The 25,087-nt window shown below is 48.3% G+C and overlaps 1 protein-coding gene across 3 annotated transcripts in view; it reads right to left on the bottom strand.

The window, feature by feature from the left end:
• The window catches only part of PLPP4 (phospholipid phosphatase 4), a 109,009-nt gene that overhangs the window by 59,797 nt on the left and 24,125 nt on the right, over nt 1-25,087 (bottom strand). Inside the window, exons 2-5 of one of the 3 annotated variants that reach the window (XM_069460550.1) lie at nt 17,317-17,425; nt 9,577-9,667; nt 4,819-4,882; nt 2,881-3,005 (exon numbers count right to left, since the gene is read on the bottom strand). In XM_069460550.1, coding sequence (XP_069316651.1) covers nt 2,881-3,005; nt 4,819-4,882; nt 9,577-9,667; nt 17,317-17,425 — 389 coding nt within the window. Of the gene's footprint in view, nt 1-2,880; nt 3,006-4,818; nt 4,883-9,576; nt 9,668-17,316; nt 17,426-25,087 lie in introns of those variants that run through there. The other 2 variants (XM_069460551.1, XM_069460552.1) reach the window with 2 other exon arrangements.

Raw genomic sequence — 25,087 nt, 5'->3', positions numbered from 1 at the left:
GTTTGCATCAAAATGAGAGTTCACTGAGGTCACCCCCTTTGAGGAGCAGAGTCACACCAACCACTAGGCTTCCTATCAGCTACAAAGAAACTCAGAAACCAGTGCTGATGGTTTTTCTAAGTGAATATGGCAGCTCCCTTCAAGCCAATCAACTGACCTGTCATTAAAAAAAGGGAAAGAGAACAGAGGAAAATACCACTATCAAAGCCTAGAGGCTGGGGAGGATTCTGTGTCTGCCAAGTAATAAAAATGTGTAACATTTTAAGTAGCCTCTTAAGCAAAGAATGTAATAGCCTCTGCCAAAAAGCTTGTCTGGCACAGATCAGACATCAGCCCTGTCAGAAAATGCTTCTTGGTGATTGGAAGGGAGGATGTGCATCTAAAATAAACATTTTTGCAGGGCCTGGCCTCTAATCTCTGAGGTCCAGCAGTCTGCCAACTTGAGGTACTCACATGAGAACTATTTCTTTCCCAAGTCCAAATGCAAAAGTAGATAATAAATTGTGCTATGGTCCTCAACCAGGACTAAGGTTTTCCTATAGGGTTTCACTTCTCAGTGCTTTTAAATCTTGAAGGCCCTTAAAACTGAGCACCAAGTTTTTGGGAGGACAGAACATGGAAGGAGGGAGAAATGGAAGGAAGAATGGAAGGAAGGGAGGGAGGAAGGGAGGGACGGAAAAACAAGCAAACTAACAGACAGAACTCGAGTGACCCTACAAGGAGACATGAAGAGCAGATGGGAGCTGACCCCAGGTGAATACTAGTCCAGGTCCCTCTGAGCAATGCCAGCAAGGGACTCCCTGACAATAAGAAGACAATAACTTGATACAGCAGAAATTTCTCCAGCTGGTACCTACAACTCCTCCAAAACAAATGCTCATTTAAAATGTGACTTCAAAGAGAAAAATCAGATTTGCGAAGGAAGCAATTCCAAATGGATGTTCTGCCTTAAGTGAGGCCTAGATGAACCTTGAGACTTTCTTTTAAAAGGACGTCTGTCACTGGGTTCAGGGCCCACCCAAAATCCAGGATGATCTCATCTTAAGATGTTAATTACATCTGCAGAGATCCTTTCTCTTTCCTTTTTTGGCATGCAAAACAGTGTTTATTATTTTTTAATAAAAATATACATGCCTATATGTATGTGAAATGATTATTAGAGTCAAGCAAGTTAACATATCCATCTTCTCACATAGTTACCTTTTTAATTTTAATTTTTTGTTTGTTTGTTTGGTGAGAGTACCTGGAATCCATTGCCTTAGCAAATTTCCAGTATACAATGCAGTATTATTTCCCAAGACCCTTTTTCTAAATAACGTCACATTCACTGTTTCTGGTGACCAGGACTTGAACATATCTTTCTTGGGGCCACTACTCAACCCACTACAGTCTCCAACAATCCAGAGAAGAAAATTAGTTGTTTATTTAAATTAACATGGACTGTGAACACTTCATAGTATTTGATTATTAGAAGACCCAAGACACTACTGTGGTGTCCTTGGACAAGTCACCAAGCCTTTCTGAGCCTCAGCGCCCTTATATATAAAGCAGGGACAAACCCCGCCCTGGCAGTTGTGCGGGCTGACAGCGATTCATGCAGAGGGCCTGCACCCCAACATCTTGTTGACAGGCCCTAATTTCCTGTAGCTCTGAAGAAAATATCCAAAAACCACTCCACAGGAAAGAGCATTCAGTTATTTCTTGATCCAGCCATTTTTAGGGTGTGTCTTAAGTATGCAAAGAAAAAAAGAAAAGATTAAGGTAACAGGCTTGCCAAAGTTAGATAATGATCAGACCTGTGGGAAATTATGAGCTTGGCATCACGAGACGATCCTGTCCTATTCCAGTGGGCACCTGTGGCCGTAGTTCTCCAATTACCCCAAGAATCACCAGTCTGAACACCACCAGTCTGTCACTACCCGCTCACTCCCCAGGGCATGAACCGCATCTTAACTACCTTTGCAACCCAACGCTGGCGCTGCGCCTGGTGCCTAAGGCACTGAATAAACGTTGATGGAATGGATGAAGACATCAGCCAGGGTATTCTGGAAACTTCAGCTCTGGCAATAAAGAGTTACATGGTAACTACTCCTTACTGTGAGTCACGATGCTACATGCTCTCCCTTACTGACTGATTAAATTAGATATGTCCCTAACCATTTTGGCATGGCTGGTGCCCCAGAAATGTGAGCGCTCATCGTCCTGTATTTTAATCCTCATTCCAACTGAGAACGGAGACGTTCTTCTTTCCATGACACAGCAGGGACTCCGGCACAGAGAGGTGAAGTCACAGAGCTAATACCTGGCAGAGCCAGGATTTGTCAAACCTCAAAGACCTGTGTCCTTTTCCACCACATCACACTGCTCCTGATCCATATTAGTCCGTCTTTGCCTTAAGCTGGGCCCAGCTCACATATCTAGGGTCAGACTACATATTGGGGTGTGCGTGTGTATGTATGTATTTATATGTATGTATACATATGTGCTGTGTATTTGTATACACACATGATACCGTAAATGAAGAAATAACCTGGAGAGAACAGTGAACTGAACGACAGAAGGAGCCAGGGAATGCGGTAAATTACCCTTTGCTGTCAGGCTCCCAAATCATATTGCCAAGGGGTAAAGTGTCACAGGTCACGCTTTGCCGAGCGCATGAAAGCAACACATACAACGTTTTATAAACTCCAGAGCCTCGTCCACAGGCTTATTACTTCCTGTCGAGTATCTTGTTTCCAACCCAACCACCCTATGGTGAAGAAAAAATGAACTGTGCTTAACATTCACGTACCAATGCTTTTCTCGCCACCTAAATTCCCAAAGAAAGAGAGCAGGAAACGTGGCCAGGGGAATTAAAGAGCATCCCAGCCAGGAACTTACAGGAGGAATGGATGCTGGGGAAGCTTTTGCGGCCCTCGGACACCAGATCGGGGTCACCTGTGCAGTGCATTTCCGAGTTCATCACTCCATCTGGAAAGCAGCGGTAAAAGAAATCGGGGCGAGGTCTACAAAAGACACCATGGACATTTTCAATATAAAATGCTGCCATCGCAAATGACCCCACGCTGACCCCACCACACCCCGCTGCCCCCAGCGCCTCCCTCGGCCCCCTTGGCGTCAACACTGGAACTCCCCACGGAACACTCTAGACACAGTGGTTTGGGGGAGAGCTCAGGCTTCGGGGTCAGAAAGATCAGAGTTGGATGTCCCACTTGCCACTTACTGGTTTTATGACCTTGGGAAGGTCACTTAGCCTCCCCCAGCTTCAGTTGCCACATCTGTAAAACGGGGACATAAATACCTACCCAAAGGTGAGGTCATGAGGATTAAATGACAGGACTTACAGAAGGCGCCTAAGCACGGCGCTGCTGCCTCCAGGAGCCGAGACTCCAGGCTCCTCAGGGCCCCGTGCCCCGAATTTGGGTGTCCGCTGCCCTTCCTCGGGTCTCACTTAGCCTCACTGAGAGGACGTGAAAGCTCAGCTCTGGGATGCAGACAGTCCCCCAGGTTGGCTTCCCTGGTCTAGGGCAGGGCAGAGAGACCCAGAGGGAAGAGGGGAGGGTGTGGGCCTGACTCTGAGCCACCCCCACCAGCGATCTGGATTCCAGACACAGAGCCAAGCACCACACGTCGATCATACAGTGTAGTTCTCACGAGGACCCTGTCGCAGGGCCCGGGGCTGTTTTCATTTTACAGGTGCCAAAAGGAAGGCTTGGGAAAGTCACACTCCTGCCCAAGGTCACAAACAACCAATAAGTGGCAAAGACAGGCTCTGAACACGCCCACACACCTCACTCAGGTGAGGACCCCATGCAGGGGGTGACAGTTGATCACTTCCTATCAGTTCAGCTAATATTCACTGACCACCTACCACTGGCGAGGCTTTGCTAATGCTGTCAGCACAGTGCCCTCCCTGGGCACCCCAGGTCACAGTTCCCATACACTGACTCACTGGTCCCCTGACTCTGGGATCTAGGAAGGGCCTAAATAGCCTGTCAGAGCTGCCAGTGCACTGTGTCCCCCACACTCGGCCAGCGTGTCTCCACTCAGTAGTTTGCCCACCTGCTGAACCAGAACTTCAGAGGGGCAAGGCCTGAGAATCAGCATTTTATCAGGGCCCCACCGTAATTCTAAGCACATAGAGTTGGAGGAACACAGCAGCACCAGGTCATGCACTGCCTGAGTTTCATCCATCCCCCCTTCCCCTGGGTGCCTGGCCAGCACCCTGCACCAGGTAGATAAAATTAATGCTGAGGTTCTGAGAAGGGATCTAACCTGTCCAAGGCCAACAGCTAGTCAGAGTCAAAGTCAGGTCTTAAATTCAGGTCTCTGGACTGCTAATCTCTGCAGAGACGAGCTCTCTACCAGAGCAGTCGGGGAAGGAAAGATACATGGGGCGGTAAGGGAAATGTGCCACATGCCAAGGCTCAAATGCCAACGCATATGCCTCCTCCCAAAGAGAACAACACATAAGTAAGCTTAGGTATTCATTAAAGGCCAAAACCCACAAGTGAGTGTGTCTGGTGAGGCCCTGGGGTGGCAGTGAGTGGACCCAGAGATGCCAGCAGTGAACCCTGGCCCACAGGGAAGTACAATCAGTGGATAGTTCCTCACTACTGACCCCCTGCTTCCAAAGTAGTGAGTTCATAATTCAAAGGAGAGGAAAGATCTGCGCTAAGGACAGATAGCCCAGAAGAACAATTTAAGGAAAAAAATCAAATGAGCTCAAATCTGTCCCGTCCAGTGTCCTCTGGCCAAAGTTCCTAAATAGATGACCTTGACAGTCCAAGTCTCCATTTTTTTCCTTTTGGAACTTACCTTCCCACTATTAATTTAATAGTGTTTGTGCAGACTCCATTCAAAGCAAGAGCCAAGGACACCGCTACAAAACAAAACCAATAGACAGAAAAGTAACCAGCTGGCTCTCAAATCAAAATCATCATCATCATTACATTATAATATTATTTAATTAATGGCCATACAAATAGGAACCAATACTTTAAAAACAGAGATAAGTTTGGGTTGTTAGAGCAAAATATAATCAGGACAGGACTTTGGAGAATGACCCATAAAATTCCAAGCCCCTATGACATGAAATTTCTCTCTCCTCCTTGACTGAAACTTTTACCATCACAGGAACCCATCTATCATTTTCTGGTCTGATATGAAAAGACTTAGTACTATGGCATGTAGAATTTCTTTTACTAGTAGCAAGAAACATAACTTTTTTATTTCCTCCTGGCAACCTTTGCAGACATAATTCTTTCTAATCAGAGGAGCTGCTGGAATCCTACTGCAGACCAGGACATTCCCACTGGGCGATTATCTCATTACTGACCCACCACCTTCCCACGGTATCCATGTGTCAATAAACAAATCACTGCTTCTGAGAAGGTGAAGAGTCCCAAAGCCTCCCCGGGTTTTGAGAAGGTTTGCCCAGGTGGTGCTTTTTCCATCTAAAACAACAAGAACTTTTGTAATATATTAATATTATTTGAAAATATACAGCACAGGGACTTTCTCCAAGCAGCCTGGAAAGACTTTGCTGGCTGCAGTACAAATTGTCCAAAGGGTGCAGGTGACATGAGTCACATAGCTCTCCCTGCAAAAAGCTTGCACCTCTCTCCCGTGGTTTATCAAGACTGCACAAAAGGCACAGTCATCACCGTCAATGTGATGGAAGGTCAAATGCCTTGCAGAAGCAATAAAAACCTACCGATGCCCCATTCCACTGCTTTGTTAAATAATCAAGCGTGGGAGCGACCATTTCCCTTTGGCAAATATTAACAGTTCAATACTAGCTGAGATTTATGTAAGAAGATAGCAGTGGAGGGGCATTTTGGGGAAGGAACTGCCTAGAGCAATTCAGGGCCCATCAGGGGAGATGAATGTGTTGTTCTACAAGGGGAAGGTACTGCAGGGTGGCCAACACAGTCACTAAGGTCACAGGCCACAGAGAGGGGGACAAAACCCACCTGCTTCTAACAAGTCATCAGAAGCAGAGAGAATAAGAGGGGCACATTGAAATGAACGCCTTTGTCATAGGGAAACACAAATCACCTAAGCATGGGATGGGAAACAACTGGCCGCATCTGGGTGTGGCAGTGAAGCGGGGCTGGGCTGCAGAGCCGGAGGGCAGAGCAGGAGTCAGCCGCTCGGCACCGCCATCGAAGCACCGAGCACGCAAGGGCGCTGCATAAACTGGAACTGCATGTGGGGGCACTCGGAGAGATCCCCTAACTGCGCTGTGCACACACAGAGCCTTCCTTCCTCCCTTCTCTCTAGCAAGCTCCCGGCACTATTGAGAGGCCTCTGTTGCAGAGAGGAGAGAAAACTCCCTGGGCTGTCTTCGCATGACAATTACCAGGCTTCCAGAGCCCCTGAGATGACTGTGGTCTTCTCTGTGTTAGGGTGGGCCCGGCAGGCTCATCCTCACCCTGGTCCTAGCACGGCCTCTCTGGGAATAAGCAACACTAGCTGATTCCCCCTCGCCCCACATAAATCTTGGTGAACTTCATACACAGCTACATCGATCACTTCCCCAACCCCTGAGTCTGCTTATCGTAGCACGGAGCAGTTCTTCCAAAAGTCTGAGGTAGCTGAGCTAGAAAATGTGTGGACGTGATATAACCACCAACAGCTGGCAACTTCCCTTTCTGATCCAAATGCCTAAGGAAACAGGGCAGGGTGGCAACTGGTGATATTTAACAGGGACGTCATTTCAGCATTCTGGAGGTACACTGAACTGATTAATATTTTCATCTGAATAGCACAACCAACCAATGCAAGGGCTTGTCCCTGATGCCAGAGAGAAGGCTGTGCGGGGACCAGACCCTTGAAAGGCTGGACAAGTGGGAAAAGGAGCGGCCCCTTGGGGAGCACTTGTTGATTAACAATAACCCAGGGGGCTGGCTCACAGGGCTGATTTCACAGCATCCTACAGCACTGTGGGTTTGAGAGAAGAGTCAGAAAGACAAACAAGACTGTATTTGATAAAGAAATTCAAAGCAACGTGTCCTGTGAGCTGGCCTGCAAGCAGGCAGTTTTGAGGGCACTAGTGGTTATAAGTATTCCCGAGGATTAGAGGGCTTTTGTTGTTGCTTTTGTTGTTGTTGGAACTTCAATCCTGCAGGACTTTTATAACAGCGTTCTCTAGTATGCAGACCTGATTGCTCTGTAGCCTGAGTTCCTAAAAGCCTGATGCTGCGTGGGGCAAACCTCGCTCCTCTCACCCAACACCAGACGCACAAACGTGGCCACTGAGTACATGCACATAAAGGGGGCACTTGGGGGGCAGGTTTGGACCTGGGTCAAAGTCTGCTGAAAACACCTGCATGAAGAAGGGACCTGAGAACAAAACCCTCCTCGCTGGGAAAAGTCCTGAATTCCAGACAACTCTGCAGAATCTATACCTAGTTTTCTGTCTTTGGTTTTTAAAGATCACTTCCCCACCGCCTACTTCCAAGGCTTCCTAAAAGCAGTGATTTTTTTTTTTTTTAAAGCTTTCTACACATGGGAGGCTCTTCATCATTTTTATAGGGCAGGCTCTCATTTATTTAGGCAAACAGAACATCCAATAATTCTGCCTTCTCTGTTAACATATAGGAGACAGAGTATGATGTTTAATTTTGAAATATCACCCTAAGGGAGATTTAGCTGGGAATGAAAAGTCTAGAGGAAGTAACTGTGAGCCGCTTACTGCCATGACAACACCCTGGCTCCAAAGCCAGCCGTCAATTACAGCCATCACCACGAAAGACAGTTCTTACCCACAGCCACTTATCTTGGGACTCCGGGCCAGGGGAGCCACGAAATAAAGAATGAAGCAGAGGGATTTCCAGGTCAACAGGGAGGGCTCCCAACAGGACATTTTGGGGACCACAGTGCTATCCATCCAAACACTGCCTGGCTGCTCTAGCCACCTGTGCGAGGACATCTATGCCCTGCTTGGAGAAACTGATCTTTCCCCACCTCAGCAGAGGAGAGCGAGACCGTGTGAGCAAAACCCCAAACCACAGATGAGCAGCCAGGGCTACAAATCTGACCCGAGGGGGGTGCATCTGAGTGGGGGCTGGGCAGGGACCCACGACTTCTGTGTCCAGGCTGGAGAAACAAGCTGGGTCAGCGTCTCTGTCTAGGAAGTCTGACCGAGAAACACAGTGACACTTGGTGGTGGGCATCGAAGCTCAACAGGCCGATCTGGGCAGAAGTAACCAGCCCTGCAAGCCCGAGCCTCACACAGACCAGAGATACGGGGCCGCAGAAGCAAAGTCCAGGCAGGAGAATGAGGCCGAGAGTGTGGGAAGAGGGAAGGCACGTTACAGGCAGAGGCTGTGAGTAAAGAGGGGGATCTCCACTCCCAATGGCCCAGCTCCCCATTCCAGCCCCCTGTAAGGCACCTCTGGACTTCTTTTCCCTATTCATGGATGCAGTGAAATTGCTTAGTAGTGCCCTGTAATTAAAGCCCTGATTTATTTGAGCTAACTTGAGAGGAATTCTGTTCTTTTCAACTAGACAGGGCTTAGCTGACGCCTGATTTTGTAAGGGACATTCCCTGTGCTGTTGCAGAACATCCTATAGTCCCTGCAGGTGGCTCTCACGCTCATGCCCTCACCAATAAAACAGAGGACCTTTGCTACACTGTCATTTCCTCAAAGCCTAATAATTAACAAACAAACCTGTAAGCGAGGGGACTCTCATTTTTCCAGATTTACCACCTCTGTGAATGGTGAGTCCATACAATGCACCAAAATAAAATTCGGGGCGAGGATCTGGGTAACTTTTACATGAGGTGTCAAAAAATCAACCTAATTCAGTTTTCCATATGATCATAAAGCTGAAAACTTGCCTGCCAGTGAATTTATTTTGGTTGCTAAACAAGTCAAATAGTGTTGCCTATCCCTTAACACTGTCATTTACTCAGCATTTGATTAATATGCAGACCAGAAAAACAGATTTAATCCTAAAATGTCAAAATCTTGTCACATGCAGGCATGGCTCAGCCTGGGGAGAATTTATAACAGTGGCGTTATAATCAGTGACAAAGATTGAAGCACTCTTCACGTAGTAACAGTTGCTTAACTGCCAAAATGTTCTCAAATTGAAGACGAGTTATGGAGTGTTTTCCAATTTCTATTTTATTTTATACATGGGTTTTGCCTGTAGTCAATGGTATTTGGTCAAGGAGTCCTGTGGTTGATTTCTGTATTGCCCATGATGTGGGCTGATCAGCCAAAAGTGTGAGATTTGGACAGTCAGTGGTGACGAATTTGCTCTGCTCCACCGCCAAGAGCTACCCTGCCTCTGTCCCTGCCTGCGCAGCATAGCTCTCTGATGTGGATACGACGGAATTAACATTCAGCACAATGGACAGCAACAACAGGCAGCCTCTGAAGATTCCTCACCTAGGACTGCACATTGGCTCTTCCTCCAGCTTAAAGTTTATCCTGTCTTGTTTCTCCCAAGCTTAATTTGACCAAAAGAAAAACACGTTGGGTGCAACTGAGATTTTTTTTAATGTGATGAGCTCATTCAGTTCAGCCCCATTCCCTAAAGCAGGAACTGTGAATACTCTACCTAAGAAGGCTTCCTTAATTTCAGTCTTGTCAGTTCGCCGGATAATTTTCACCACACAAATAACAGCCAGGGGTGTGAGGAAAGAAATTGCCTGGAAGAAATAACAAACAATCCCTTATGAGGACATCGGTTTGCTCGCAGAAGGGCTGATTGATAATTAGTTGCAGTTGGCTCCATTTAGACTCACTAGCGGCGTGCTCTTACCGAACTCCTGACCTCAAAAGGAAAAAGGATGAATCCTATTTATACTCAGAGACTACACGGACTTTACAAATTGAAGGTCTGATTGTAGGTTATAATTGATTTGTAATTGCTGGGAGCCATGTTTAAAGTGGTGGCTTTTTAAATGGAGAAGAATAGTCTATAATTAGGATGAATCATCTTTGCCAGGAACTCCCCTCACCCTCTCCTCTGCAGAAGGGTGACAGAACCTTTGGCCCCTCCGTTCCCATCTCTCTGGCAACACGCGTGCATGTGAGACTTACTTAAAGTCAATCAGTTCATTTCCTTTTGGTGTCCTTTTGTTGAATATTTATTTCTTCTGCAAAGCAGAGGTTAGTCATTTTGCATAAAGTCTCTTCCCGCCCCCAGCCCCTTTCCTCCGCACAGACTCAACACACACGGAATGAATTAAGCTGGTAGGATTTAGACGCAACCAACGCTCACTACAAAACCAACTGAGAGCAGGAACCGTGCCAGGTACCATCCAGTCCAGGAGCCTCTTGAACCCTCACGATGCCTCTGTGACTGTCTCCTCCAGGCTCAAGGACTAAGTGGTGTGCCCAGAGACACACAGAAGGCTTTGGAGATTAGGTTTTCTGCCTCCCATATTGAGTCTTTTTTCCAGATTTCCATAATTAGTAAGCTGTTTTTAAACATTCCAGCAACCAAGAAAAAGGCATTTATGTTACTTCCTTATGATAATAACTTCTCAGGATATCGATATGGGACGAAACTGAGCATCTCACAAACCCACAGTTGGCCCAGCAGTCAGTGGTGGGAGGGGGTGGGCGTGGTAACTATTAACCAAATGCTGTTGACGCTTCTGGAAATCCTCATGTCTGCTCTAATGAAATGCCACTTCCCGGAGAGCAGCTTCCTGATGAGATTAAGACATGAATGAAGGATGCTTTTCTTTTATAGAAACAGAATTCAACCAAATGAACAAAAGCTTTTGAAATAATTTTACATGCTCTACACACTTAACTACAACCAGACTGCCGGAGCTCAAATCATCTCGGGGGACTCCTCTTTGGAAACCGTCTTCAGAGACAGTTTAAGGGACACACAAAAAACCCCCGTCTCCTTACTTGCCACTGTCTTTCTGACCACGAAGCGTCGTGACTAGTCTGATGAGCCTCCTTATCAGCAGTGGCCCTGAATGACTTGGACTACTCAGAAGTGAAATAAGCGAGTCTCGTCACCATGGAGGGTGTTCAGAGGCAAACGGCACAGGTGCTACAGGCAGATGCATGATAGGAGGCTGAGAACTGAGACAGAAGCAGCAGAGAATTTCCCAGGGGCTACCTGGAAAGGCAACACTCACTCCTGAGTCAGAAGTTCCAGTAAGTCTGTGAAAGTTTCCACAAGTTCCCAGGTGGCTCTCATACCTAAGTCACTGTGGGGCTTGTTAAAATGCTGATTCCCTCAAATATGCTTCTGTGGCAGGTCTGGGAATGTATATTTTTTAACAGCATCTCAATAGGCGCTGACACTAGGGATGAGCATCACTGCTTCAGAGGTCTGACTCACACGTTCAGGGCTTACAGAGCAACGACTGGAGCACCACTGCTCACTCAAGTCCACAGTTACGGTCACGGTGGACGAAGTCCTTGTCTCCCCAGATGCAAACCTCAAGCCTACCAGCCTAGCTCCCTCTTTTCTGCTTCTTTAAGCACCATGTACAGACCAGGCCACAGGCTCCCAAATAGAGGAAAGCAACTCACTGACTAGTGAACAACCCTGTTATGACCCCACCAAGTCAACCCTGATATAGGAGAACAACATGGAACGAGAGAAAACATCATAAGACAATCACGGTTGGTTTAATCTAAGGTTAGACAGAAATAAAACTCCAGGAAAAAATATGAGGTGGGAACACTTTCCTGATGAGGCCCCCAAAGGAAATCCCAGAGCAAAAAGGCACCGACGGAGCAAGAGGTGGGGCCACCAGGTGGGAGCCTCGGGCCAGGTGTGGGAGCCCCGCTGGCGGCTTGGCAGCCTGGGGTCTCCTTGAGCACCACTCCCTGCCTCGGCTCACCTGCTCCTAATTGGATCCTCACTCCCACTCCAACAAGACTGGACTTAATTTAACCCTTTTTACAACTTTCCCAGGTAGGTGCTATTGGTTTCTTTTCTAGACCCGCTGATCAATGGCTTTCTGAGCTAATGCAGAACACTCAGCAGGGCTCAAGGGGCCCCACCTCAAGAGCTTCTCAGGGAGGGAACTCAGCCTTCGAAGCACCACGGCTCACACCCCAGTGCGGCTGTAACAGACACGTGTGTGTGAGCGTGTGACTGTGTGCTTGTGTGGTGCGGCTTTCTTTCCTCCCCCGTCCCAACAGCATCTGGACCTTGGTGTCCTTTGTTCTTGCTGGAAATATATCTAACATACCTTTGGGCATCAGAGCCCTCACATAAGGACAGATAAAGACATGTTTACATTTATCATCCACCCACTGTTGGATATTTTTAAACTAAAAATTGGAATTAAGATATGAATCCCAGAAGCCAACACATGAGGAAAACAACTTCCTCCTGGGGCAAAAGCACCTCTAAACTGAGTAAGAGAGGACCAAAGAGAGAACAAGCACCCCACTGTCACTCAGCAAAGCAGACTGAGTCAAAACTAATGCATATGCCCTCTGCCCCTCGGACGGGCCAGGGGAGGAGATGAAGATGGACACAGAGGAAACTGGAGGTGGGGTGGTGGCTTCTACCTCCACAAAGGTGTGAGATGGAGGACAGACATGGGCAGACAAAATTTCCCCTGCTATTGTTTTCCCTTCTGCTAATGTTTCCATGGAGAAAAAAAGGTTGAAAATCCTGGGATGAACCCATGTAGGAAGACAGTGAGTGGCCGTGCTTATTAAATGGGACCAGAGAAAAAACAATGAATCCCAGCCAGACACTGCTGCAGGATGCAGGGAACACAGAGAACCCTCTCTGGGCTTGAGTTTTGCTCCCTTGGTATGAGGACAGCGCTGTGGAATGCATGTACCTAGGTTACAGTAACAAAGGCTAACGTGTGCTTAGACCCGACTACGGACCATGGTCTGGTCTAGGCACCTCATGCAAATCAACTCATTCAATCCTCACAGCAACCCTAGGTGAAATAGGCTCCTTACTTAAGGGACAGGAAACTAAAGCACAGAGAGGTTAAGCAACCTGCTGTAAGTCACACAGTTAATAAGTGGTCAAGTGAGGATTTGTACCTAGACTGTTTAAATTAACCACACTCACCAGACATACGGGATTAAAGCATTTTCAGTCCAAGCCCACCTGCGCCCTTAGATCTGAGGAGTGAGCACCTTTGAGTGCAGGAAGGAGGCTGGGACAGGAAAGAGGCTAATTCTCCCAGGCACCCTGATCATACCCTAAGTGACCGACTAGGGCCCTACCTTGTGCCTCCACCAGTGCCACCAACACAGCAGGGACGGTCAACTCCCAGCCACTGCTGCACCAGCAAGTGGGTCATCCCTGGTGCTGATGCGAGGCACTGAGCTGCCTGGCACATGTCTGGGCACGTGTCTGGGAGGCAAAATGTGGAGCAGCGTATCCGAAGGGGGAAGGGCGTGAGGACGCCGAGGACTGTTAACAACCAGAAGGGATCGAGGCCAGAGCAGCCCCGATGTCAGGAAGTTAGCCAGAGAAGAGCCTGTCGCTGGGGTTCACTCACATCAGACAAAACAATGGGCCCACAGTGCCTTAATTTCCGGCGTCTGACAGAGAGGTGTGCTGCAATGCGATTGCAAAGACAACTTCGGGACAGGCAGGCACCTGGAAAAGGCCTTGCCATGGGTAAACAATTACATCCCGTCACAAAGAAAAGAGCTGTCTAGGACTTTTAAAAAGAGCCAAAAAATTAAACTGTCTGTCAAGAGCCAGCTTTGTCTCCTTCCTTCCTCCGCCCCCCCAAAATGACTTTATTTCTGTCTTCCTTACGAGCATCCTAGTCCAGAATAGAAAATGTGGCTGTCAGATCTCTCTCTCTCCCTCTCTCTCTGAGAATAGATCTTCTGGACGTATCACAGCTGAAGCAAAAGGAGACAAGGGAAAGGGTAGGTCTCAGGCGGATTTCTTTTAAAAGCCAAGGGAAGAATTCATGGAACACCTGTCCCTTCTTCAGCTCCCTACCTGAGTCTTACCCCTTCAAAGGCTCCCAGCGATGCTGAGCTGACCAGTCTGTGTTCATGTCTGTGCCCCGGCCAGACTAGGGACCTTACCTTCTTCAGTGCTGGCCCCACCACCTGGCACCATGCTTTGCCATGGCAGGTGCTTCCCAACTGTTGCATCAGGTAATAATTAACCAACTGAAAGCTGTCCTTTGGCTCTATCCCTGCCTCCTTCTGCCCCTTCACCCCAGAGATACGCCAGACAAACTCCAATTCACTGGGTCTACACAGCCCTTGCTCTCCGTGTCTGTCCCCTTACACACCTCTTCACCTCGTGGAGGCCCCAAGGAGGCATCGTGGCAGCACGGCTCCCGGGGAGGGTCTGCATTTACCGCCAGTGTTCCCATCCCGGCCCCGCCACTGATGGTTGTGTAACTAATCTCATTCGTTCCATTTTCTCCACTGGAATGATGAGGTTAACAAAAGTGCTGACTTCAAAGGTTTCTGAGAAAGATTAACTGAGACGTTGCTTATAAAGTGTCACAGTCCCTGTACCAAGGAAATGTTGGCTGTTGTAGTTCATGATGATGATGATGGTGGTGATGATGATGAAACTCCCTAGAGGTTGATCTGAGCCTCCCCTCTGGCCCCTTCCAGTTCAATTCTGTATTAGAGAACCATCTCCCCCAGGATCCTGCAGGGTCCCTGAGGGTAAAGCCCAAGTCTGATTTGACTTCCCATCATCTATAGCCCTTACCCACGCAGGCTCCCTGGAAATGTCCCCTCAATGTACAAGGTGACAACTATGATAGCTGACAACAAAAAGCGTGCTAAAAAAGCAACAACCAATACTGACTGAGTTGTCCTACACCAAAAAGGAGGTTTTCAGAGATGCTCTGATAAGCCCCACACGCTCAGCAAGGAGCCATGACCTCTTTTGAACAAGGAAGCAGCTTCCATAAAGGCGCTGACTGCCTGGGAATATCCAGGAAATGTTAAGTCAAGACTCAGCGCGTCTGAGAAGAATTCTCAGCCAGTCTCTCTGAGCAACAGGAACTCTTGGACTCAAACAGTCCCAATCACACCTGACTTTCATGTTCACAGATATAGTCACTTGAGCTTATGGTGTCACAGAGAAAATGCAAGTTAGGCTGCTTCCTGGTGGCATTATTACCATTTACTCTGCACTTACCTCAATCCCCTAACCATTATTCTGTTAATTATGTTACATTCGACCAATTGGTTCCTGTAACACACCCCCACACACAGAACTCTAGAGCACTAATTACCCAATAAAGAAACATCTGGATCAATACCAGCTGCCTTCAAAAAACACCTTGGCTAGGAAGTTAGTTCGCCTTTAGATTAAAACATTGCAACCCAAAATAAAAGAGACCTCAGGATTTCACTTTCATATTAAATAACGAAATTTGAGCTTTCAAAGGAGATCAAGGCATTTTAAATATCGGAGAAAATACATGTTCTAGGAAACACTCTTCTACTAACATCTGGAGGTTTTAAAGCATCAAAAGCAGACAAATGATATATTAAACTCTTAGAAGAACAAATCTAATTTATGTGATGACAAAGTATTTTTCATCTTTGTGTTGCAGGTATTATAAATGCATCTATTGTCTTTCTTGTGTTATTATGGAATGGCTCTAAATCTTGCGACCAAATGAATGAAATTCATCAAATACTATTAGCGAAATAAGAGGCGAACTTATTTCATTAGGAGATCAGAGAGTATGAATCAGCATGTGTGGCTGAATATGCTTCTGTTCTCAGAGAAGCACAGCACTGAATAACTCCCCCACTGTCTTATCCCTGCCTCCGCCAACATGCAAATTGCTCCATCCTATTTGTGTCTGCAGCCGGCATTTGTATCTAGACTTCAAAACAATCCATTGTTCATAAATCTAGGACACAGCCACCAATTTCTCACAATATTCCATATGAACACTCATCTCCAAATTGTGTTTTACAGCACATGAACTATAAAATCTTGTGAAAAGTGGGGGTAAGGGATAAATAGAAGCTCCCCCCCATTAAAGCTATTAAAGCCATTGAGTAAACTCATTAGGCACATACTGATTATTTATAGGATTTATAGAAGATTTGAGTTACAGCAGAAATGGAAAAAGTCTGACTTTAATTCTCAGATGCTAGTAATGCCCTACTCATAACTGCCCTAATTTTTTAATTCCCCTGAGATTTACAAAAATCTAGTTTATTTTCCAGCAGATAAGTAATTATTAAAAAGCAATTGTAACAATACTTTTTAATGCTCATGTGGTGTTATGGGCATTTCAGAGAGTTTGCAGACACAAAGATCTTTCTAATCATCACTAATTAACAAAATATCATCTATGAAATCAGAGAGATTCTTTTCAAAATGCAAAAATGTTCCTTGTGTGCTCTATGAAAGCTCTGAAACAGTTCCCAGAGAGGCATGAGACACAATGGTGGGTCAACAGGAATGACCTTCCAGCTACGCTATGAGGCTGCCCATCCAAAAGTTACATTATTGTTCCATAACAAAGGGAAGCTTAAATATATCCTCTGCTCCAGAAAGGTCTGATGGCAATTCTCCAGTTCTCCAGGGGTCAATTAGCATCAGCAAGGAGTCCCAGACACTCTGCCCACAACCGGCAGGGCAGCCTCTTGGCTGAGAGCTGAGCTCCAGCGCCGGCTGCTTGGATCTGGCCCTGCTGGTCACTAGCTGTGTGGCTTCGGGCAGTTCTGCACCTGCAAACTGTGGACAACAATGACGTCTTCCTCACTGGGATGCTGGGTGGAGCTAAATAAGATAATCTTCCCCTAAGCTCTCAGCAACGTGCCTGGCACATAGGAAGTGCAGTGTGCAAGGTGGCAATTGCCATGCGGCAGGGGGAAAAGGTAAAAATAATCCCAATATCTCCACCAACTATTTGGGTGCTTGCACATTTATTCTAGAAGGAGAGAGATACAAGACATTCTCCGGAGGTTGAACCCCAGGGTGGTCTTATCAGTGGTCAACTGACCAGCTAAAACCAGAAAAGTGGTTAACAGATCTATCTATGGGGCCTTAGTTTGGCAAAATCAAGGCTTATCCTAAAAAGAGAAGAGGAAGACAATTTTTGTCACTGGCTTCTAGTCTTCCTTTACTGTAAATATTTGGAAACAATTCAGCATAGTCCAGATAAGCAAGTCCCTTCTCGTTCCAGAGTGTTGGGCCATTACCGCTCCTCACACGACCAAGCAGCTCCCTCCACGGCACGGAATTGAATATTAATTCCATGGTCCGCTCACCTTCTCCTCGCAGGCTGCCACCATCGTCAGCAGGGGTTTGAAAAGCAAAGACGAAAACCCATTTGGTTCAGACTTGGGAGGGCGATCAAGTCAGCCATGAAATCACGGTACTTACAAACATGAGGCGGGTGGGTATGTTGTCTGATTGCACCAAAGGATTTTTATACAGCCAGATCTCTTCCGGCTGGATGACTCTCTGGAATGGATCCAAAAACTCTGTAAAACTGAAACAAAACAAAGAAAAGTGCATGAAGGCTGAGCTTCCTGCTGCTTCTGCTCCTGGCAGTTCCCAAGGAGGCCCGCTCTGGCACCCCCCTGGAACCCCCAAAGGGGAGAATCTGGCTTTCTGGGGAAGGGTGAACTAGACTGGGCTGATGGTTCCCGGCCGGTTCAAACTGGGGAAGCTGAGAGAATTACTGAGACTTTGCAGACTCTCCTGTCACCACCTGCCAGTAAGAACCAATTCTGCACACAAAGGAATAGCTGTGAGGGTGACGCACAGGTGCTAAGGACTGGGGGTTCCAAAGTAAACTGGACCTGAAGTGCAGAGTGGTGGCTCAGACGGGGACAAGACCAGGCCACCAGCGCAGTCTCTGAAAACAAAACGCGCCTGAGTTGGCACAAAAGTGAGGAAGCAACTGGCTCCACTGGGGCAAGTCCAGTTCTGCTCCTGCATGTTCCCCAGCGGGCGCCAGGCCACCGCCACCACTCGGGGGCAGAGTGAAAATGAAGAGCTCCCAAGAGAGAAGGTTTGGACTGAGAGAAATACAGGTATGAACTAAAATAAAATCTTAAGGCTTCCCCCCACACCGGCTGACTAAAACTAAATTGTCTGCCACAAGGAGGGAGGTCAGACATGTCTCATCATGCCCCCCTCCCTTCTTGGGGACATCCTTTGTAACCCATTAACAGGCCTAAGGCTATGCAAGACACACCTGCAGGTCCCCAATTACACAACAAATATGTCTCTGATTAACAGAGCTCCTTATCTTAAAACTTTCCAAGCCTTTAGACAAAGTTTCATGTCTTTAAACAATTACAAGTCAAAGAATCTTTAAACCCACCTATAACCTATAAGCCCCTTCTTCAAGATGGCCCACCTCTTCAAGCCAAACCAATGTATGCATTCCAGGTATTGATTTATGACATTACCTGTAACCCCCGTCTCCCTGAAATGTATAAAACCAAACTGTGACCCAGCCACAGTGAGTCCACTTGCTCAAGGCTTCTTGGGCGTGGCTCTGGGTCATGGTCCTCAAATTGAGCTCAGAATAAATCTCTTTAAAATTATTTTACAGAGTTTGGCTTTTTTTCCATGGACACAGGGAATAGGGAAGAAGGAAGGGGCAAGGGCACGGAGGTGTGCTCTGGGGCTACGGACGTGACTGCTTTAAGCATCCCACCTCCTCATGGCTTCAGCCTCTTGGACCCGCTCACACCCTGAGAACCCCTGTGATGCCCTCACTGGCTGGGCGAGGAGAGGCCGTTGCCCCAAGAGAAACACTGGGGACGCAGGGGGCAGAGACAGCGTGAGTTTGCTCTTTCAGATCTTGGCCATCAGGCCACTGCCCAGCCTTCCAGCCAGTCTCCACCTGAGGAACTCGGTTCAGCACGGTTCAGACGCAGCTGGAGAGGGCAAAAGGGGCCAGGTCACCTGGGCTTCCAGTGCCAGGCTCACGAAATTTCGAGTTTGAGCCACTGAGAGGTCTGGCAGAGAGGTGTGGGGTGGGAATTCCAGTTCCAATGGTGGCCCAGGCAGTGGTGGGGACGGGACTCAGGGCCGAGCAGAGAAGGAGAGCAGGGAGGGGCTGGGGTGACAGCAGTGGTCCTGGCGAGAGATGCCCGCAGAGTGGAGAAGAGAAGGTGCGTGAAGAGCACGCAGGCAGGCAGGCGGGTGTGGCCACAGCCCAGCCCAAGGCTTCTGGCTGGGCTCCCAGGAAATGGGTCCCTTGAACCAAGATGAGGAGCGCAGGGGTGGGGCAGGGGAGGGAGAGCTCAGCTTTTTCCTCTAGGAAACCATCCAGGGTGGCCAACGGTCCCGGTTTGCTTTCCCAGTTTTAGCACTGAAAGTCCTGTATCCCAGGAAACCCCTCAGTCTTGGGCAAACCGAGACAGTGGTCACCCTAAAGCTGTCCCAGTCCCCAGACAGAATCAGGGGTCTCACATTCTTGGTTTCTATACCAGACATGGGACATTATATGACTATGATCTGTTTGTACCTTCAGCCTCACTGTGAAGGTGGGGAGGGCAGAGGCCACTCCAGGGCTGTCACCTCAGAGCCCAGTAGGACAACTGGGCCACGTGGGAGCTCAGAGACTACAAAATTCAATGTCTATTTGGGGCTTTGACCAGATGCCACAGAAAATATTTTCCATTTGATCAGCCTCGCACTCTATTGTGTATCAAAGGATACCTAAAATTCACCTGTCTTTTGTGTCTCTCCCTCCCTCCTTCCCTCCCCACTTCTCTCCCCACCTCCTTCAACGGTGAGATTTCAAGCCCTAAAATTCTGTGTATTTATATACTTTCAAGAAGTGCTGCCCATGCCTGTTCTGCTCAGCACCGTGCCCCTGGTGCCTGTGCCAGCCACATGGGCGTCAATGGGTCACTATTTGCTGAATGGACCAGGCAGAGGCAGCACCATAGAATCCAGCCAACTCTTCACCAAGCCAGAACCTGGGACACTGGTATTGCAGAATCTCATGTAAATTCACTAGATCTCTTCATTGGTTTGTAAGTAACTTCTGCTAACCTCCCTCCAAGCCTCCTCTGAAGCAAGGCACAGAGGAGCACCCTGTGTGGGCATCAGGACACGCATGCTCCGCCCCAGCTCTCCTGGGCACAACTGCCCTGAGCCACGGGACAAGCTGCTGCTCCTCACGGGGCCACCGGGTCCTTACTGCAACATGGGAGGGTGGATAAGTCAGAGGCTTCAAATGGAGATGGGTCAGAACCTTCTGGAGAGCACCCCACCCCAGGCCCACAGACTCCATATGGACAGGGCCTAGAAAGGTGGATCTTAAACCCTCCCCTAGGTGGCCCTGGTGGGCCCTGAGTCCCCAGCACTGAAGTAAAATGATCTCTAAGGGTCCCACACCTTGTCTCCAAGGAGAGGAGACCCTGATTTAACTCTCTCATTAAAACTCTCCCACCCACGGCAGGACAGACTCTGGGGTCAGACCCAGTAGTGTTCAAATCCCAGCTCTGGCTGGGTGGCTCTCAGTGAGTCCCTTAACATTTCTGAGCCTCAGTTTCCTCATCTGTAAAATGGGCACACCTTACAGAGTTGGAATGAAAATTAAATAAAATGTATGTACCATGCCTAACAGAACATGAGCAGAAGCTAGTATTTTATTATTATTATCTTATCAGCCTATTCCTGCATGTTTTCACTAGACAGTTTTCAGGTTTTTGTTTCTTTGATTTTGTAACAACCTACTCCCTGCTCCCAAGTGTTTTTCAAACATTTTAAATGAAATGAAATAAAATGAATTTTGTTTGAAAGACGTTTTTAAGAATATGTAACCTACTTATGATAACTAAAGCTTCCAGAATATTCCAATTACTATAGATGCATAACAAATTACCCCAAAACGTGTTATTTTGCTCATGCTTTTGTGAAACCGAGAGGAGTTTGGCGAGGCAGGCCACTTAGACTGTCTCCCGCGGGCACAGTCAATGGCTGTCAACGGACACCAGCTGTCGGCTGGGAGCTCAGCTGGCGCGGCCACCTGGAACCCGCACACACCTCTCCGCACCGCAGTCTCAGCGTAGTCAGAATTACTCATGGCTACTGGCTTCGCCCAGAGCGGGTGTCCCAGGAGAACCAGGCAGAAGCTGAGTGGCTTTTTCCCACCCAGCCTCGGAAGCCACGTAGTGTCACTTGATGAGTTTGGATGAGTCTAAGGTCAGCCCAGATTCAATGGAGGGGAACTGACTGTACTTCTTGATTGGCTGTGGCTAGGTCTCGCTATAGAAAAGCAGGTGGGTGAGGGGTATGGCTGCAGCCACCTCTGAAATACATTCTGCCACCCACAGGGTTCATTAACCCTGTGATGGTCACACAGCCAGCCCCCACTCTGAGAAACCCCAGAAGCTCCATTCCCATTCTCCCCTCACAGCTGGTCACAGGGCCGGGAACTGGACACCCCACTGAGCGCCGCCTTTCCTTGCTTTGTCTGTCAGCTTTTACGACCCTCACAGCAATTTTTCTAAAGCCTGGTGCACGCAGCCTTTTGTTCAGTCCTCACTCCACCCTGAGTAACTGTAGCCAGAACACACCCAACAGGTGAATTATACTCTCTGGGGACAGCTGCATCAAGAAAGACAGATGTCCGTTCTCCAGCCATGCTGCAGCCACCAGTGTCTGCCTCAGAGAAGCAGCCACCAGAAGGCCAGGGTCTTAAGAAAGCAGACAGGAGTCCTAGGAATTGAGCCAGAGCCCAAAGCACTGTGGCACATTCTACATACACACCCTGGACCGGGCCACAGCAAGACCCCAGAGCACACCACTGAGCAGAGACGGGGGCTCTAGGGCAGAAGAGAATCACTGAACGCTCAGGGGGAAACAGTGAATATAGAATTTGGCTTAAAGGGCCACTGAAATGCCATTTTACTTAAAATACCCCATCCAGAAAGCACCTGTTCCGAAACAGGGCCCAATGGTGTGTCTTTGCGGTTTTCTTCCCCGTAACTTTATCTAAGTCCCCTGGCACCAGTCAGCGGGACAGGTGGGCTGGAGTGGTTTGCTCAAGTGCAAACTCTGGAGCCCACTAACGCTGCCCTCTTAGGGGTCTTATGAGGACTGAGTGGGCTGATGGGTGTGAAGCACTGACAGCGTGCCTGGCACACAGTGAGTCTTTGGGTGGTGCCACTGTGGTGTGCTGCTCGAGGTCGCTCCTAGGTCCTCGGCAGAAATCAGTACCGCCCTGACCTGAAGCCCCTGACCACGGAGGGCTAAGCCTGTGTTCTCCTAGAACAGGCAGGCAGGCGTGTGAGACAGAACAGCCACAAAGCAGAAGGCCAGGGCCTAGGGACAGCCCATGATCAGGGGCCCAGGACAGGGCTACAGACATGTGGATGTGAGCTGAGACTCTGGGATGCGTCTTCCTGCAGCAGCCACCTGCTCAGTGCTGAGCTCTGGAGAAAGCAGGAGCTCCCGTCTCCCCTGCGGAAAGGACAGGCCTGTGGTGTTTAGGCAGATAAGGGGCCCCATGTTTGCCCCAAAACTTTTTGCTCATGGTGGACATCACTAGGTGTTTTCATGGCCACCTGTGCTGCAAACTCTGAACTCCTTAACGCAAAGTTAAATGGAGACACAGGTCTGTGCACCTGGGCTTGACAACTGGAGACCCCCAAGCTGATGGCTGTGGCCCCAGCAGCAGCCACTGCCTGAGTTGAGGACTAGCGATGGCTGCCTGTTTGGCACAACTGGGCTCTACGGTTGACATCGAGCAGCTCACTTAAAATTCTCCTAAGAAGAGGATAGGGAATAATCGGGCCATGATTGCTGCAAAAACGCAGTGGCCCCAGGCAGAATGCAAGGGCCACGGCAGAACACCAGCTCCAAAGGGTGGAGGCATCATCATCTGCCTTTGATCAGAGCCGTATCCCCGGCACTTAGAACAGTGCCTGCCTGGCATGTCGGAGGTGCTCAGGAAGTATTTGTTGAATCAATGACTGAACAAATCAATCCACGTCAGCTGTCTCAATAAAGACCCAATCCCCGGCCACACAAATCTTCAGTCAGAGCCTGGCAGCTGGCAGCTTGCACGGAATGCAGCCTGCTGCTGTCTTTGGTTTGAGCTGCTCCCAAGGTGATAAAAAAAATGTAACTCGTGGCCAATATTTAAAAACCAGGAGTTCTTACATCAAAATTTGTATTTCTGGATGCGTTGAAGAATTAGGTCTGGCAACCTTAGGTCTGCATCCCTCCACGGCAGCAGTCGGTGCAGGGAACTAAAGCAGCCGCCCACCGTGCACAAGGCAGATGCCTGCTCCATGGCCCTCCCGTCCAGACTGCCACACCTGTTTGGGTTTGTGACCCGCTCCCATCCCAGCTGTGCAGTGTGACACTTGTACTCCCCTCTCGTGGCTGCTCAGACTGGTTGCTAGTTGGTCTGGGAGTGAGGGGTATTTAACCATCCCCAGGAGCCCTTGGACCCACTCGATGAAGCCAGACCCCATGGACAAGTGTGCCTGTCTGTTCTCAGGGAGCCTGGCCTGGGCCGGGTTCTCATTTGCTGAGCGGTTCATTAAGACTATTCAGTCCACAGCAGTCGTGTGTCTAACTGATGCTGTCCACCACCGCCATCGTCACCACCGGTTCCCCAACGGAAGATCAGTTTGCAGACCTTGCTCTGTTCCTTGTCTGTCCCAAGTGATGACCACCACCAGCCCCACAGCACTCACAGAGAACCAGGTTTGAAACATCACAGACTGCCTGAACTGCTCCTTATTCATGCAGTAAAGAGATGCCATCTTCAGAGACATCTAGAGGGAGGAACCCCTTCTATATGCCGGGGGCTGAATTAAGCACTTAACACACATTACTTCATTCAGACTTTACCATGATCCTGCAAAGTATTTTGCATATTAAAAAACTCAGCTTAAAGGTCAAGTAATACTGGTGAAAGGGAGCTAATTAAACTGTGAAATAACTGAACTGTTGCTTTTCCACCTTACATGATTTCCCAAAGTCATTTCACTTATTTTACAAATGGCATCAATGTGTCTTGAAATCAGTACCTCGTGCAACTGGCAACGTTACCAATCAGAATGATGCCACTGTGAAATACCAAAGGGGTGCCCAAGTCACTACATGCCACATCAGCAGAAGAGCTGCCTTCCCACCTGGACATGCAACTGCCCTGTTTAAAAGCTTAACAATAAAGCTCCTTGGCTCTCTCTGAAATATACAAAATCAGAAGCAGAAGAGTTACTCTGGCCATTCTCAACCTGTTGGCAGACCTGCTAGACTTACGAGAGAGACCTCTCCAGAATCTGCAGTCAAGATTGGAAGGTCTTAACTGGCTTTTGAGGTTTTGCACAGCACTGCAAATGTGGGTAACCGAGTTGGGGAAAGAGTATAATCAAGCTGATTTATCCACTATTATCTCCCCCTATTTGCTTCTTTGTTAACCCATTCTATAATTACTTGCATGGAAATATTTTATGCAACGGAGACAGTGAAGGAGAAGGCAGCAGACCCCTTATGAATCCTACGGTGAGCGAGGGTCCACCTCTGTCCATGAGCCCAGGCCCCCTGCAGAAGGCAGCCCGGGTAGGCTGACTGTGAGGTGGGTACGGTAAGTCAGGGGCAAATGCCCAGCTAACTCCTCTCCAGGGCTAACAAGTTCCTCACACCCAGTGCTCACTTAGAAACTCACTATTACCAGTCCCCAGGGGAAGACTCGTTCCCTGTCTGGTCAAGGAGTGGACACTGATGAACACTTCCAGGTACCTTCCAAAGGAAGCCAAAAAACAACAGCACAAACTGCACCTGTCGACGTCCATTATTGGCTCTGACACTAGAAACCCACTCTCCTCCCTGTATCAGTAGTAATTTAAAACAACACTGTTATTTATAACAGCCAGCACTTATGTGCCCCACACTGTTGTGGGCACTTTAAGTGCATTCTATGTATTTTCAACCTCACAACCACTGTGAATTATGTACTAGTATTAAGCCCATTTTACAGATGGTCAAAGTGAGGCTCCCAGAGGCCACACAGCATTAGCGCAGCCAGATGTCAGGGCCACATCTGAGTGACTCCAGAGCCCACGTTCACACCGACTCACTGGTACCGCCTCCTCAAGGGGAAGAGACCAAAGGGGCAGGCAGAGGGGGCCCGTGTCTCACATCAAAAGCTGGTCTTCCAAAGGAG

Source organism: Eulemur rufifrons, chromosome 28 (genome assembly GCF_041146395.1).
Source record: "Eulemur rufifrons isolate Redbay chromosome 28, OSU_ERuf_1, whole genome shotgun sequence".
NCBI lineage: Eukaryota > Metazoa > Chordata > Mammalia > Primates > Lemuridae > Eulemur > Eulemur rufifrons.
The sequence above is the reverse complement of the archived record's forward strand: the minus strand, read 5'-3'. Positions and strand labels throughout refer to the sequence as shown.